The 17294-nt window shown below is 34.1% G+C and overlaps 1 protein-coding gene across 1 annotated transcript in view; it reads left to right on the top strand.

The window, feature by feature from the left end:
- LOC582052 (low-density lipoprotein receptor-related protein 1) overlaps window positions 1-17294 on the top strand; it is a 131025-nt gene that overhangs the window by 87105 nt on the left and 26626 nt on the right. The window contains exons 51-71 of the mRNA XM_030974056.1: window positions 162-278; window positions 573-689; window positions 2548-2712; window positions 3045-3176; window positions 3510-3635; window positions 3993-4121; window positions 5377-5499; window positions 7896-8015; window positions 8441-8572; window positions 8877-8999; window positions 9358-9563; window positions 9811-9998; window positions 10546-10595; window positions 10983-11130; window positions 11385-11581; window positions 12370-12612; window positions 13212-13343; window positions 14052-14171; window positions 15119-15241; window positions 15636-15761; window positions 16801-16917. Coding sequence (XP_030829916.1) covers window positions 162-278; window positions 573-689; window positions 2548-2712; window positions 3045-3176; window positions 3510-3635; window positions 3993-4121; window positions 5377-5499; window positions 7896-8015; window positions 8441-8572; window positions 8877-8999; window positions 9358-9563; window positions 9811-9998; window positions 10546-10595; window positions 10983-11130; window positions 11385-11581; window positions 12370-12612; window positions 13212-13343; window positions 14052-14171; window positions 15119-15241; window positions 15636-15761; window positions 16801-16917 — 2934 coding nt within the window. The remainder of the gene's footprint in view (window positions 1-161; window positions 279-572; window positions 690-2547; window positions 2713-3044; window positions 3177-3509; window positions 3636-3992; window positions 4122-5376; window positions 5500-7895; window positions 8016-8440; window positions 8573-8876; window positions 9000-9357; window positions 9564-9810; window positions 9999-10545; window positions 10596-10982; window positions 11131-11384; window positions 11582-12369; window positions 12613-13211; window positions 13344-14051; window positions 14172-15118; window positions 15242-15635; window positions 15762-16800; window positions 16918-17294) is intronic.

A 17294-nucleotide genomic window follows, 5' to 3' on the forward strand; every position in this document is an offset into this window, starting at 1 on the left:
TCAATCCTCAATAATTGTAGTTTTTTTTGTCACTCAGACATGTTTAAGAGTGCCATCCTTCATTATATTCAATATCTCATGTTTTTGAATATGCAATGATATGACTATTGATTATTTTGATTTAAACTGTTTCTGATATAATTGTATGAATGTATTTGCAGGTCATCGATTCTGTCGTGAGAATTACATTAGGTGCAATAATGGGCAATGTGTCTCGGCGAACCGCCGCTGTGATGGTAAAGATGATTGTAATGATAATAGCGATGAACTTAATTGTGGTAAGTTGGTTGATTTTTTATATCAGAAATAATGTTTTTTCTTCAGATCTAAAGTAAACTAACAATTGTTTAATGTTAAGGTTTCATAAGGTAACATAGCGAAAGGTAGCAATATGAAAAGATAGGTTCGTGATGGAAAATGAATATACACTTTGATAGTTATATGTTGTAAAGAAAAGGTTTATTTTTACCATTTTCATGGAAGCAAATATGTTATAACGTTTTTAAAAAATTTAAACCATGATGCTTGTAAATCATTGTAAAACTGATGAGATTTCCATGATGTCATTACAGGTTGTAAAGAGAATCAGTTCATGTGTAAGAGTGGTGAATGCATAGCGTTGAGCAGTAAATGTGATCATCGATTAGACTGCCAGGATGATGGATCAGATGAAGACAAACAAGAATGTCGTATGTTTCTCTTCATTTTAACTCTAGCTTTATTACTTCACAGTTTGCACATTTCTAATTTTCTTTTTTAAAGTTGATACTCTAAGACAATCCCAAATACTGAGATAATTACATAAATAGAAAGCTTTTAACCCCCATAATAACACCAAATGGTGTCCACCCGACAAAACAAGTTTAGAATATTGAATTTATTCGAATAAACTCTACCAAAATATCTAAGTCTGAAACCCGGAAGTGCACGTAGAGTCGGGCCTCTATCCGTGACGTCACGAACGGGACTCATGGGCTCAGTGAGAGTGAATGGCAGTGATATCCCTATACGTAAATGCTATCCTGTCAGAGCTTAGATTTGTTGTTGTTAAGGAGTATATTTGATGGATTTTCTGTTTTCATTTGAATGAAGAATAACGAAGCAACATTTTCCAGTCGCTGATTTCTTTTTATATCCTCATATTCACCTATTTGGTAGAGATTTAAGACGAGTTTACTGCTTAGGAATTACAGTTAAATCGTGCACGTATGAATAGGCGGATGCATTATATTGTCATCAGATAAGGTACAGGAGCAGTTTTGTAAAACGAATAGGTCTAGAACTATGATAGTACTTATCATAGATGTGTGTGACTGCTTCAAAAAAGGATACAGTACCAGTTAAACATTTTATGTTGTAAAATATCAAACTTGAACGAGATCATGCAAGCGCGCTTCCTCTATAATATTTTGGCGAGTGATGCGGCTCTTGCATGAACGTTCGTGAAGCGAGCAGAATCGGGAGGTAAGACCAAGCCGCTGCTCTAGGCGCTGCTTGCTTGTGATGGAACGTACGTGCGCTAGTTATATGTTTATCGGCAATTGCAAGAGAATGAAAGCGACGTTGCCAGCTAAGAAAAACAACTAACAAAGACTTGCTCCTGACTACCGGTGTCAGAATTGGTAGATGAAGGATCTTCGCGATCAGGGCCAAGGAAGGCGAAAAACATGGGAAAAAGGAAGAAGAAACCATCGGGAGATCGCTGTAGTGTATGGTAATGAACTGTGCATGGGCAGACAGCTATACTGTTCACTCCGTGCCTGGGCCGATTTCAACACCAAAACAAAAACTACATGGTGAAAATATCGACTAGTAGCACATCGTTGGCATGTATATGTCATAATTTTTAAAAGGGGAATTGATATTAATACTCTGAAGTACTAGGGGAAGGTAAAGAATTGTACATAGAATTATGATTTATTAGACTTTTCAGCCTTTGAAACAAAAATATGCAGAAAATCGTATCACTCTGCACATGTTTGCTATGGAACATCCGGGTACCTGAATATACTCTTTCCCGGACGTGAGGTCATAAATAGTAGACCAGCGCCGTGACTGATTTTCTATGCAAAGAGAGGCGGATATTTTCGACATTTCAATTGAGGATTTCGAGTAGACAGAATTTTTTTGTGATATACTAAGTGATTGAAAAACTTTAAAATAACATATACTTGCCGTAGGTAACAAATTAAGGGACATTTATTTGCTTAGAGTATCAACTTTAAAACTGACTCACTTTTTATGTAACGATGTACACTAATGCGAAGTCGTAAGCCATGACATTTTGGCAGCAATTCAATTTGCTGAATAAGTTAATAAACATATGTACCACAACCATTGATGGACATAGACAAGTTCTGTTTTTTTTAATCTAAAATTGTCATTTGTTTGAGAGTTACATTGGGTCCATGTAGAGCCAAGGTAATGCATGTATTAATCACAATAATCCTCTCATTTATATTGAATGTATGCTGTAGAATGTATGCTGTAGATATGGCTGAAGAGATTTTTTTATAATTTGATGTAATCTTGCTCAATTTTTTCCAGCTGAAGTAGACTGTGCAGAATGGGGAAATGAGATGTTCTTACTACTACCCAATGGTACTACATTTGTGAACTGCCCCAACTTCTCAGTTTGCATCTTTCATTCTTGGATCTGTGATGGAGTTAATGACTGTGGGGATGGAAGTGATGAAAAGAATTGCAGCTCTGGTTAGTAGTTTCACTGCATTGTCAATATGTAAAGTTATTTAATGTGTGACCCCAAATGGGTGTCTTAAGAATCACAGACATGTCAATGCTTTACAAATGTCTCTTGCAGTGTATCACATTCTTTAGACTTTGGATTGATCACCACCTGATGGCTCTTCTGTAATCACTGTCTTATATTGCTCTCCTTATATCTATAAATGGGAATGCTTGAAACACACTTCATATCTGTGAAAACAAATCCATTGACTGCTTGGACTTTTGTAAATATATTTTGTTGTCATGATTTTATATTTTTGTATATTTTTGAGAGGATTTTTGTTGTTGTTTTTCAGATTCCCCAACGAGAGCACCATGTGAAGAAGGTCAATTTCAATGTCGTAATGGTCGATGTATTCAGCAATCATGGGTGTGCGACAGAGAGAATGACTGTGGCGATAACTTTGATGAAGAGCAAGATGAATGTTGTAAGTGTATAATTATATTGTTTATTTTTTAATTTCATCTATCCAATTTATCTGGTAAACAAAATATTAAGTTTATCATGGAACTACTACTACTAATCTGAAATATGATTTTGAAGAAGAAAAGAAACTAGCAATTAGTGAGACCAAGTAATATTGACACTCTACATGAAATGACATCTCTTTGTCCTTGGTCTAACTGATCGATGCTTTTATATGTTTTTGTTTTATCTCTTTGTCCTTGGTCTAACTGACCGTTGCTTTTATATGTTTTTGTTTGATCTCTTTGTCCTTGGTCTATAAACTGACCGATGCTTTGATATGTTTTTGTTTTAGCTTCTACTTGTCCTGCTGACCAGAATCAATGCGCCAATGGTCAGTGTATTCCTAAGCTGTGGGTCTGTGATAGGGATAATGATTGTGGAGATAACAGTGATGAGAATGAAGCTATACACACATGTTGTAAGTACGCAACCTTTAACTTTGACTTATCATAATGCTTGAACTCTAGCCTGCAAGTTCTCTATTCATAATACCATCATTATACATACATCTAGGTTTGTGCTGCTAATTAATGTTTAATGTAAGCTTACCAGTGCTACATGTACATTCATGTATACAATGTATAACTAAGCAGTACAAGAATTTTGAATGCATCAGTTCATTCATATCTCATTTATGCTGCGTGTATGCCTTATAATTTAGTGAATTTCTTAAACTGCAGATGTTTATTCAACGATGTGAATCTCTCATTGTTTTTACCTGTATCCATATGATATATTACAACACTTTAAAATGGTATTTCCTTTGTTTCTGTAGCAAACCATACATGTACAGGTGACATGTTCCGTTGTACGAACCAACGTCGATGTATCTCTAGATCGTGGGTTTGTGATGGTGACAATGATTGTGGAGATGCTCAGGATGAACACTCATCTCTTGGTTGCAGTAAGAACTTAATCTCCTCCTTTCAACCTCTTTTCTGGATACTGTAAATGAAGACTTTGTGCAAGAAATGTGTTTTCCATGGTCCAAATAAAATAAAATATGGCCTTGCAAATTCCCATGGGGGTAGTTTGAGAAGACCATAAACAGTTTTTGTGGGTTGAAAATAAGTACTGCCGTATTCATTGCCCTTCAAAGCACACATATTTGGGAGAATTGTTTTCTTCTGAAGATGGTATTAGCACCAAGTGGGGACCTGTGTATGAATATGGCAATTTTGGTTTAAATGGTTTTAAACATGTAAGTACCGGTAGTCCTGATCGCTAATGATATTTATGAAAGGAAAACTCATTGACCATATACAAATAATGATATACAGTTTTTGAACAATGTAATTTGGATAACTGAGAAATCAAAGAGTTGTGATAATTCAGTTGTTAAGGCCTTAAATAAGAACTTGTTGTATCGCCCTTTGGGTGCCAAAACATGGGTCGGTCGGTCAGAATTAAAAAAAAAAAAATTTAAAACTTTTTTTTTGTCGCCCTCTTTGGGCCGATATTTTTCAGATTTGTTTAGTGCTTTAATACATCGTCATCATTCTATTGTTGTTGTTGTTTTTTTTCCCCCGCCCTCTTTTGGTTGATATTTCTCAGTTTTTTTTTAGTGCTTTAATACATCGTCATCATTCCATTGATATCTTTTGTGATAATTCAGTTGTTAAGGCCTTAAATAAAAACTTGTATTGCCCTTTGGGTGCCAAAACATGGGTCGGTCAGTCAGAATTTAATTTTTTTTTTTATAACTTTTTTTTTGTCGCCCCCTTAGGGCCGATATTTTTCAGATTTGAATGTTATTGTTGTTGTTGTTTTTTTTCCCCCGCCCTCTTTTGGCTGATATTTCTCAGTTTTTTTTTAGTGCTTTAATACGTCGTCATCATTCCATTGATATCTTTTTCATCTCATAATTATCCATGGTTTGCACGAGTGAGAATTTGGGAATAATTTGATTTTATGCATTTATATCCCATTTAAACAAACAAAATACATGTTATTTTATTCTTTAATTAAAAAGGAAATATAAGAAACGGTTTTAATTTTTTTTTTTTTTTAAATGCCGACCGTAGATTTTCAGATTTTTGGGTCGGTCGCAAAGGGCAATACAACAAGTTTTTACTTTAGGCCTAATGTGCTAAGCAGACATTGGTATGAACTGGTCATTTAATGTTATGTAAATACCTGATAAATGTTTCTTTGTATAGATGTAACAAGATGTAAAGATGGAGAGTTTGCCTGTGCTAATGGACGATGTATTCAGCAGTCCTGGGCTTGTGATCATGACGATGACTGTGGGGATGGTTCTGATGAACCTAAAGATTCATGTGGTATGTTATCTTTGATTCTAATCACTTACATCCACTTAAGTCAGTTCCCATTTTATATACATGTACATACAACATTTGTATTTAAATCTTGAATTGTTACAAAGATGTAACACAAGACTTCCTACATGAGGCCCTCTTTCATATCTATAAAAAAGAAAGAAAGAGATGTTAAGCCAACAGGAAGAAGGATGATAACAAATGTAAATTCACTGTGATGCAAGAGATTTGATATCATGTTTATATTATACTTAATCCAATAATAGTTTTGTTATAACATCATTATAACATCATTAAAGAGAAGGTTGAGTTCTGGGAAGAGGTGAAAAATAATTTGTAAGCATTATCATTCTTTTGATGCAAGTGTGCAAGAACATCAGATAAGACATGTTCCCTGAAAAGCATGGCTCTTCAAATGCAAATTGCAAAATGATACGTACCTCATTTATTTGATAAGAGAATAACTCTTGTTCATGTAGATTTGAATCTACATGTATGATAGTTTTAGAAGGTTATAAATAAGCTATCCTTGTACATGTAGACAGATATGTACATGTACATTGAATAGCTGTAATGTAAATAATAATAATATTTTTAGAGATAATAAAATGAATACCATCTTATTGTTGGTATTTTTTTTTCAAGATTATTTTTTTTCTTAAGATATTAGTGAGCTTTCCATCTTACAGATGGTTTTATCAGGATATTAGAATTTTAATTTGGCTGTTAATGTATTTCTCACGTTCATAACCATATGAATTATCTATTTTTTGGACTTTCATGTGTAATGGGATGGTAAGTATTCTATGCTTAATCCAAGTTGGCTTACTTTGTATAGATAAAAAAAAAGACTCAACCACAAGTATTCTACTGGCACTGTCCATCTTATTATTTTCATGTCCTCACCTTCTGTTTTTTTTGCTTTTTAATTTGTATAGTTTTTAAACAAGTGATATAGTGTCTTTCATATGGCCAATTTCTGCACAAATGATATTGCATGAATAATATACAGATATTGACTGCCTAGAGGGGCAATATAACCTTTGAGACCCTTGAGGGAGTTATATTTTTGTTGAGGGACATTATATTTTGAGACAAAAATATAACTCCCCAAGGGAAATGAAATGTTATATTGTTCCTGAAAGAAAAAGCCAATATCTGTTATATTATGATGACCTATATTCGATACAAAACAAGAAACAGTCTCATGTGTGTGCAATTTTAACGGCACAAGAGCTGCAGTACTTGGGCCTGGTCCTGGTCCTGGACTAGTAATTACTAATAATACTAGCAGGATGAATTCTCGCAGAAGCGGATGGTGCTGTAGATCATTTACAATGTCAAAACCGAAAGCACTTACCTTTTAAAAATGTCTCTGCAATCCATATCGTGGTGTAGCATGGACTGCTTAATTACTGTTCAATTCACCATTCAATCTACAATTTCAAACCTCCGTATAAAAATGATCGACGACTGAAACTTACTCAGTTCAGTTGCTATTGTTTCTGAAATTGTAATTCCTTTATGTTCACTGTAAGCTTTCAGAACATTCTCAGCTACATTGATGACTTTCTCAGTAGAACAGGAATCTTTTTCATCAATTTTTTTGTCCAATTCCGCCTCACCGAGCGAAGCGAATCGACTCGTTGAAGCTGCCATTTTGACGAAAACAAATTCGTTGCAATTTCATATTTCGCGCTCCATGCAATTAATTATTAATGCGTGTATATTTCTGTGCGAATCGGTGGTGTACGTGAGTAGTTATATCCAGAGGTATGACCTAATTTACGTCATGTTTGAAAATATAATGCTTCTCATCCTTGTATCGATGGTCTTGTGACAGCATTTTTACCAATCATGCATCAGTATCTATATAGGAAATTTAATATCACTGATTAACTGATGTTTTTTAATTATTTGTCTGTGTGTATGGCTTCATTTCTGCTTCTGTTTCTGCTTTTACTTCTTAAGTCAATCACATGTCAGCACTGGATATATTGTTGTAGCAGGTGCGATTGTGGCAAGCAGGAAGTAAAGAATGTGCCTTCTGTCAGAGTTTTGGTATTTTGGATTCAAAGTTTGCTTTAAATGAGTCAAATATGACAGCTTCTAATTTGCCCTTCTAGTCTTGGTTGTATGGGTCCCATACTCATGCATAATTATCACAAAGAGGAATTATAAAACAAACAGCATGCATGCATGAGGTTAATGAATATCATTAATAATAGCTTATAGCTATCCTTATTCAATGCAGCCTGATAGTAGTTTTTTTTATGAATGTTTGACAATTTTACGGTAAATTTTTTCGCAACTTTATAACTAATCACTTCTTTATCAGTTATATTGTTAAATTTATTCAATTTCTGAGACTCTTTTCTTCTCTCTCTTCATCTAAAAAGATTTTCCAGCCTGTCTTGAAGATGAGCATAGATGCAGCGATGGTCGTTGTCTTCCAAAGGACTGGGTTTGTGATGGTGATAAAGATTGTCATGATGGTTCAGATGAAACTATTTGTAATGGTAAGTAATCTTTATTGCTGACCATAACAACAGTTATTCTATCATATCTAATTGTATAATGCCTGTATTAGATTTACATGTACAGTACTATTCACTTTTGCACAGTCAAACCTATGTAATTTAGAAAAAAGACTACTTGTCTATAGAGACCACGACTTTTGTTACTGAAGAATAGAATATTCTCAATGAAACCTGTATTAAAGAGATTTGTACATGAAAACCATCTGCCAATAAGGCCATGGTATGTATCACTGTATAAAAGACGGAGAGATTGTTATTCATAACTCTTGATCCAAATGTACTAATCAACTCAATCTGATAAGCATGTAAGTACATTATTGTTCACTTCAATCATGTTAACTTTTCATTTTTGAAAATATACTGCTTTACTAATTGATTCTTGGTGTGTGTGTTCACTTGCCTAGTGTCACCATCCCCTCTGAATAACTGCACCAAGCATCACTTATTCCAATGTGATAATGGAAAGTGTATCCCTCAGTCAGCAAGATGTAATACTAGTGATGAGTGCGGTGACAACTCTGATGAAGTAGATTGCCGTAAGTTATAGTTTTTATTCATTTCTTTTATATTAAGGATGTCAAGCTTTGCCCCACTCTTGTACATTGACACCCCTTTCACTATTTCAAATATTTATACTTTCTCTGTCAAATATTTGTATCTTTTCATTCAAATATTTCCATGTTCTCATTCAGATATTTTTATGTTTTCTTAAGAAGGCACAAGTTTTCAATTATCTGCCAGTGCATCATATATTTGGTTATCTGATTCGGCTATTTACCATGATAATATGAGAACCATTGAAGTAAGATGATATTATTATATTTGTGTTTAACTTGACAGGATGTGATATAGACTACCCATGCTCTCAGAGATGTGTGGATCTGAATGCTCATTTCTGGTGTTACTGTGTTGAAGGCTTCAAACTTCTAGATGACCAAGTCACTTGTGCTTTAGAAGCAGACCGTAAGATATTTGTCTTTGCTGGGCTACATTCTGTACAATTCAATCCAATTTCAGTGCAGTTGACTATCATGTATGGAATGAGATAGTTGTAAAGTATGCTATGAGCTGTGTATATTGAGGGGTTATAGATTCAAGTCATGCAGTCATTATTTTAGCAATTGATCCTATCCTATACATCATTTTGGATGTTCAATAGAGGTGCATGCATGCTGGAACCTCCTTCGCATTATATTCTGTTTTGAATAGTTTGTAAGGATCATTGTAAATAATTAGAAAACATCAGTGATTTTTGTATAACAAAAAGCAAAGTGTTGTATGAGCACTTGTAATGTTGAGAGCTGTGTGTTTTGTTTCACAGAACCTAAACCCTACCTGCTGTTCTCAAACCGCTATCAGCTGCGTACAGTGGGTGTTGATGGCTCCAATTACACCACCCTTCAAGTGAATGTAACCAATGCAGTAGCACTAGACTATGACTGGGAGGAACGTATGATCTACTGGTCCGATGTCACTCTACAGAATAGCAAGATTAGTCGTGCTAATATCACTCATGGCACTACTGAGGTAAGCTTCTATCCTCACCATTTAAAATCACAGACAATGTGGTATACCTAAATGTATTATATCGTCGTTCTTGTCGTTTCCCTTTTTGTTATTGCTGTTGTAGTTCAAACTTTTATTTGATGAAGTTTTCTGAATTGCTCTTAATCCAGTTTGTTCTGATTCATTATAATGTGTTTGATAGGATTTTGTAAAATGCATAATGGATGGATAAGACTTGATGTTTGTTTCTTCTCTGCTTCTCTGCTAGGTGTTACATGATCTTGGGGTCCTGAATCCTGATGGTATAGCAGTAGATTGGGCAGGAAGGAATCTCTACTGGTGTGATAAGGGTCTGAATGTCATTGAAGTATCAAGACTCAACGGTAGCTATCGCAAGACTATTATCAAAGAGAATCTGGATGAACCGAGAGCTATTGCTTTGGATATTACCAGAGGGTTAGTATTCTGTACATTCATCTTGTTTAATATTTAACAAAGTTAAGGTAATCCCCCAAACTATGATTATGCAATTTAAGTTGATGTTGTACATGTACATGTTTATTAATTGATGTATCTAATGGTTCATATATAAGAATCATGTTCAATGGTTCATATATAAGAATCATGTTCGCATACTGTATGTCTAGGATTTTACAATGTGATTGCATTTCCTTGAGATTCATCTTGGTATAAGTCAATTTTGAAGTTTTAATGTGTTTTGAAAGATACATTGTTCTGTTTCTCTTAATATTACCATTTTATTTGTCCTTTTTGGGAAAGATGTAGAGTATGTCCAAGTTGTGATGATGTTTGGGTTGATATGATTGTGATTATACATGTACATGTATATATGGAGCAACAGGGTATGAAACGCTGAAACGGATGGCTCAAGACCAAGGAACTTGGAGAGACACTTGATATAAAAAATTGGGTCACTGAACCTATCATAAACTGACAGATCACTATTGATGATGATGATACAATTAATGTCTTATTTTACCAGGGTTATGTTCTGGACTGACTGGGGTGATGCACCGTACATTGGACGAGCAAGTGAGTTAGGCAAATTTATTGATGCATTTTGTTTACTTGGATATGATCAGTATCATTGTCCAAGTTTTACTAATTCTGTTATGCACTAATGACCCCTTTAGCAAGTTCATGATAACTTTATAGAAAATGAGCAGTAACAGTGTATGATTAACATTATTATTATAACTATTATGATAGCCTAAATCAAGAGGACTTGCAAAACATTACATACAAGTATAGATTAATTTTTTTCTTTATTCATGATTCATGTCATTGCATTAATTTGGTTGCTGCTAAAGCTGTATGTTATTGCAATTGATATATCTATGTACAACATTAATAGCACTAAAGGAAAGACACACAAACTACATGTTTGTAAGGTGATGTTATTTCACAAATCATTTTTAGGTCTGGATGGACGTTACTTCACAAGATTGGTGACAGAGAAGATTCAGTGGCCCAATGCTCTAACAGTTGATTACACTACAGACAGAGTTTATTGGGGAGATGCACGCGAGGATAGAATTGAGTCCGTGTCTTGGAATGGAACAAATAGGTCAGATTCATAGCATTCTTTTTGTCCTTGTTGTATTGTGTCTATATGTATATATAGAGTCATCTTTCTGTCTAATTCTTGTATGGAATATATTTGTTCTTGTAAAAAGTATCACAGTGCTGTTCTCTCTGTTTACAGATGTGTATAGATGTACATGTATCTGACCAGTGAAAAGTTTGCATACAATGTTTGGAAGCTTGATATCATGATTGTGTAATGGAGTACCAAGCTAACTTCTCTACTCTTTCCTATAGGCACACTGTGGTTGGGTCAGATGTACCTCATATCTTTGCCATGAGTATGTTTGGAGATTATATCTACTGGACAGATTGGGACCAACGTAGGGTCAAGAGGGCTCACAAGTTCACTGGTCAAGATCAATTAGACCTGGTCCTAGTAGTACATAGACCAATGGATATACAAGTTCTTCATCCTCTAAGGCAGCCTAGAAGTAAGTACAAAAATAGATATCATACATCTAATACCAATGTCTACACAAATCTGAGTTGTTTTCTTTTTATGCCTTCGCTCAATGAAGGTGGTTCCGGAGGCATTGTCTTTGGGGGTGTCCGTCCTTTCATCCTGCTTTCGCATTATCAGGATATCTCAAGAACAACTAGAGGGATTAAATTCAAACTTGGTGATAGTATATCTCACCGTAGGAAGACGACTTGAGTAGATTTGTGGTTGATAGGTGAAGTGTGAAAGGTCATAAAGGTCAATTTCCAAGAAATATCAATGTTTAAGCCCTGATATCGCAATGTCTCAAGTATGATTTCAGCCATGAACTTCAAACTTGATATTAATATGCATCACCATAGTGAAACAAATTAATTAGATTTGGGTTATGGAAGGTCAAAGATCAGCAAGTCATTTTTCATAAAGTAAGATGTTTAACTTTACCTGGATATTTAAAGCTATTTCAGCTGTGAATGTAAAACCTGTAGCTAATATGCATCACTGTAGAGGGACAGGTGGTCAGATATTGGATTGTCAGGTCCAAGGTCCAAGGTCCAAGGTCCAAGGTCGTAAAGATTAATCAAAATGTTCGTTCTTGTTCCCATCGTGATATTCCTAGAATAATTCAAGCCATGATCTTAACTGAATTTAGACAGAGGCATATTGCAGACACAGTCGTATCTTACCAAAATATTCATTCTGTCAATCATTAAGTTGTTCAACCTTTCAAATCATATACTATTATGTGAGTTATTATTGTCTGCTTGAATTTTCTTTCAGTTGAGAACAATCCATGTGGTAAGAACAATGGCGGCTGTTCAAACCTTTGCCTACTAAACCAAGATGGAGGGAGGACTTGTGCATGCCCAAACAACTTCTATGTTGCTTCTGATGGAATGACTTGTGTGTCAAACTGCACAGGAAGCCAGTTTGTCTGTAGGAATGATAAGTGTATTCCATCATGGTGGCATTGTGATCAAGAGGATGATTGTGGTGATAGATCAGATGAACCTAGTACCTGCCGTAAGTTTATCCTGTTAGTCAGAAGAGTTTATATGTAAAGACTGATGTGAGATTATCTTGTTAGTCAGAACAGTTTATATGTAAAGACTGCCGTAAGTTTATCTTGTTAGTCAGAAGAGTTTATATGTAAAGACTGATGTGAGATTATCTTGTTTGTCAGAACAGTTTATATGTAAAGACTGCCGTAAGTTTATCTTGTTAGTCAGAAGAGTTTATATGTAAAGACTGCTGTAAGTTTATCTTATTAGTCAGAAGAATTTATATGTAAAGACTGCTGTGAGTTTATCAAATCTGTAAGCTTTCAGTATTTTTCTATTATTTACATGTGCATTCGGATAGAATAAATACAAATGTGAGTTGAGTTGTATCTGGATGTACACTTATGCACACATATACATGATGTATGTGATAATATATCATCTTACATATTATGTAAGAGCAGCCTAATGCAAGTATAGAATCTAGCCTCATTCTCGCATTGTCATTATGTATGTCTATCATTTTATCTCCATGTTAGTAACTAGGTTAATTTTATTATTGCATGTTATTTTTGTAATGCCCAATAAGTTCACCTTGTTGTTTTCTTGTTTAATACATAGGTCCATTTTACTGCATACCTGGTCAATTCCAGTGTGAGAACACATCAGAAAGTGATGCTGAATGCATTAATCCTGCATTCATCTGTGATGGTGAGGAAGACTGTAGAGATGGATCAGATGAATTCCACTGCTGTAAGTTTGCATTATTGCTGTCTACAATTGGAGGCTGGGGTGTATTTCATATTCTTTGGAAACCTTTTATTCTTCTATAGATTTTGTGACTATATATAAGCCCAAGGAAAATACTGAATGCAAACTCTACCTATCAAAGGTGATGGTGTACATGTGATATTCCTTTAACTAGGAAAATTGCTTCTGCCCTCCCAGATAATTTTAGTGTTGTCACTTGTAAATTACTTTACATGGAACTTTAATTCAGAATTGTATTTGTTTTCATGTGTTGGAGAGTGTTCCTAAATCGATTATTTAAAGGAAATTCTTCTAATAGTTTTAAGTTTGAACTATGTTTGAAGTCTAAAAATTTGATTAATGAAATATTGATATACTGTATAAGGTTTAGTTTATCATTTATTTGCGCATTTAAATGATTTAAGCAGTTTATACTTATAAGTAATATTTCTTTAGGAAATATAGGCCTAATTAAAAGTAGTCTAGACTTCATATTTATCAGATTTACCTTCTTGGCATTCTATATTTTCAAAGGTAACAATTTGTTTTCTTCTCCGAATCTGTGGACTTAAACCCCAAATGTAAATTGGTAAGCACATTAGCCGTTGTGTCAAGCCCCTCTCTTAGGGTGAGACTTTTCTTTTTCAAATGTTGGCAGGTATGCATGTGTCTACTGAAATTAAATATGTTTATCTATCTTTGTGTTCTCAGTGAACCACTCATGTCTACAGAATCAAATCAAGTGTGAGAGTAGCAACATATGCATCCCAAAATCCTTTCAGTGTGATGGTATCAAACATTGTGCGCAAGGAGAAGATGAAGAGACATGTGGTAAGTTCTTACAGAATCAAATCAAGTGTGAGAGTAGCAACATATGAGTAAATGGTTTATGTACTTAGAAGTGATTACAAAATGAGTGGCTGCACCAAGCAAATCTAGAGTGAATTACTGCGACTCTCTTAACATCTTTACTGAGCAGATTATTGAATTGAATTGAATTGAATTCGTATTTATTTCATTCTCGATTAAAGACTACATTGATACAAAGATACAAAATTATTCATGAACAAATTTAGAAATGAAATGGGGAAACTACATAAATAAAGCCCTTAGGCCTTGTAGTGTACAAGCATAGTTCCCAAAGCATTCATAGCATAATGTAAAGCAAAGATAACCAAAAACAAAGATAAAAAACAAAACATTAATAAAAAAGAAACAAAAAACAAAAAACATATAACCTAAATATAAACATAAGATCAGTAACTATACATATTTGAGATAAAAAAACTGCTTCAACTTTTTTTTGAAGGAATTAACTGACTTGCAATCAGGAACATCTTTGGGGATGGAGTTCCAAATCACAGGGAAATTATGTTGTACTGATTTTATTACCTAATTTGTTTTTAATGGCCATAAGTGAAAAGAATCCTGTCTGTTGAAAATTATTATTTCATTTATTTTACATCTAATGATTTGTAATAAATTAATGATACATACAGTAGTATAAACTTTCATTTAATGGAGTCCCTTAATGCCTAAAAAAAGATGTTATATTGCCCCTTTTTTTCTAAATCTCCCATCTTTGGGCTGATATTTTTCAGTCTTGAATGCTTTAAAACATTTTTTCTTCTAAAAGACAGTTTAAAAAAAAACTTTTTTAAAAAGCCGACCGTAGATTTCTAGATTTTGGGCTGGGTCGCTAAGGACAATTCAACATTTTTTTTTAAAGGCTTTATCATAAATGACGTTGATTTTAACTGATTTATCTTTCTACGTAGGCCAAGTCCAGTGTCGTGATGATCAGTTTCAATGTAACTCAACGGGTCGTTGTATACCTGACGTATGGAGATGTGATGGAGAAGATGATTGTGAGGATCAATCTGATGAGATGGGAACTTGCCGTGAGTTTCTTGACCTATACTATTCATTACAATGTAATATGAAATGTATTGGCCTTAGTCATGGATGCCACTATTTGCATGTTAGGATAGGATTTGACTTATAAGCCATTCTCAATTCATGGGAGTGGCTTTTGATAAGAGCATCTTGCAAATATATGCCTTTAAGAATAGTTGCGATTTATCCAGTAAATCACAATGATTTTTGAATTGAATTCTTAATTCCCTGTTTGTTATTTACTTAATGCGTAATGAATGTGGAGTATTTCCTTATACTGTACATGTAGATCAGCAACTAGGATGGATCTTGTAAGTGGGTGTAGTGCACAAGGGATAATACCTCTGCTTGCAGTTTAGATATGGCCATTTAATGCTCTTCATATTTTCTCTACCGTAGGAAATCTTTCCTGCCCTGTGAATGAGTTTGCCTGTCATGGCAACGGTCGATGTATACCTCAGAGATGGCAGTGTGATGGAGAGAGAGACTGTGCAGATGGTTCAGATGAAAAACCTCAAGATTGTTGTAAGTTATATTTTTCATGATGAAAGGTTATTTCAGACGAGAGGGTATGACATACATGTATATATGAATGTCTACAACTTGTAATATATGAATAAAATCTTGAACCATAATTGTTGTATCATTATTTAAGAATGAATTATAATGTTTATCTATCTAGTTACTGTTGTACTATTTTAGTTAAGATCTTGTCAGAATTTTTGTTTGAGGATAGTTCAATAGTAGATGCATGTAATTAATTAAGCTTGTAATACAATGTAAAGCGCATAGAGACATACCTTGTATAATGCGCTATAGAAATATAATTTATTATTATTATTATTATTATTATTATGTACAGGTACAAAACAGACTTAGTTTGACAATCATTGATTATATTTTGGTATTGTTAAATAAAATGAAATGCATGCTTTTTTTAAAGCTGTTGTCTTTCCCAGTTTGTATACATGTACAATGGGCATGTTTGCTGTATCAGGTTTTTCTACATGCAGCTATGCTAAATAAAATTTTGATTAAAGTTACTTTTGCGTTCTGGAATAGATGAAATTTTTGTATGAACTTTCTTAATTCTGTTTATTCTTATTTTGAAGAATACCATAGTAGTAATGTTGCACGAAAAATGCTCATGAAATGACCTGATATTCCACATATGGCTAGTAATGGTGAAATAGTTTCAAGCTTTTTTGGATGCAAAGTGCCTGTGTGGTTCCATGTATCCAGCTCAATTTGTTGGGTTTTGCAACGTAAGTGATGTTTAGCAAAAATGGAATCAATTTGCCATCATTTTGATAATTCCAAAACCAGACAATGCACCATTTTTCTGATACACATGTATTACACACATAATTAGTTCCTTTCCATTTATTCTTAAAAAGCTTTTGTGGACAGGTTTTTTTAATATCTTTTTTTTTGTTTTAAAGCAGTTGAACAATGGGATTAGTATTATTGTATCTTTGAGGTTTTCTTGTTATTTTGATGATAGTTTCATGTATCAATATTTCCGGTATAACTATACAGTTGTTTCATTTTGTATATGTATTAGCCAATCGTTCCTGCCCGGGTGACTTGTTCAGATGTAAGAATTACAACTGTATCCCCAGTCTATGGAGATGTGATGGAGATGATGATTGTGGAGATAACTCAGATGAAGATGGCTGCAGTAAGTCAACTTGAGCTCGAGCCTAAAGATTATCAAATAATAAAAATGTTACATTCTTGGAATATAAATGTTTACATTCACACCAATGTTGTGATTCATATAATAGTTTCCATTCACACCAATGTTGTGATTCAAATAATAGTTTCCATTCACACCAATGTTGTGATTCAAATAATAGTTGCCATTTACACCAACGTGATTCATATAATAGTTGCCATTCACGCCAATGTTGTGATTCATATAATAGTTTCCATTCACACCAATGTTGTGATTCAAATAATAGTTGCCATTCACACCAATGTTGTGATTCATATAATAGTTTCCATTCACGCCAATGTTGGGATTCATATAATAGTTGCCATTCACGCCAATGTTGT

The sequence above is a fragment of the Strongylocentrotus purpuratus genome, unplaced genomic scaffold, assembly GCF_000002235.5.
Source record: "Strongylocentrotus purpuratus isolate Spur 01 unplaced genomic scaffold, Spur_5.0 spur5_scaffold_7, whole genome shotgun sequence".
Classification (NCBI taxonomy): Eukaryota; Metazoa; Echinodermata; class Echinoidea; order Camarodonta; family Strongylocentrotidae; genus Strongylocentrotus; species Strongylocentrotus purpuratus.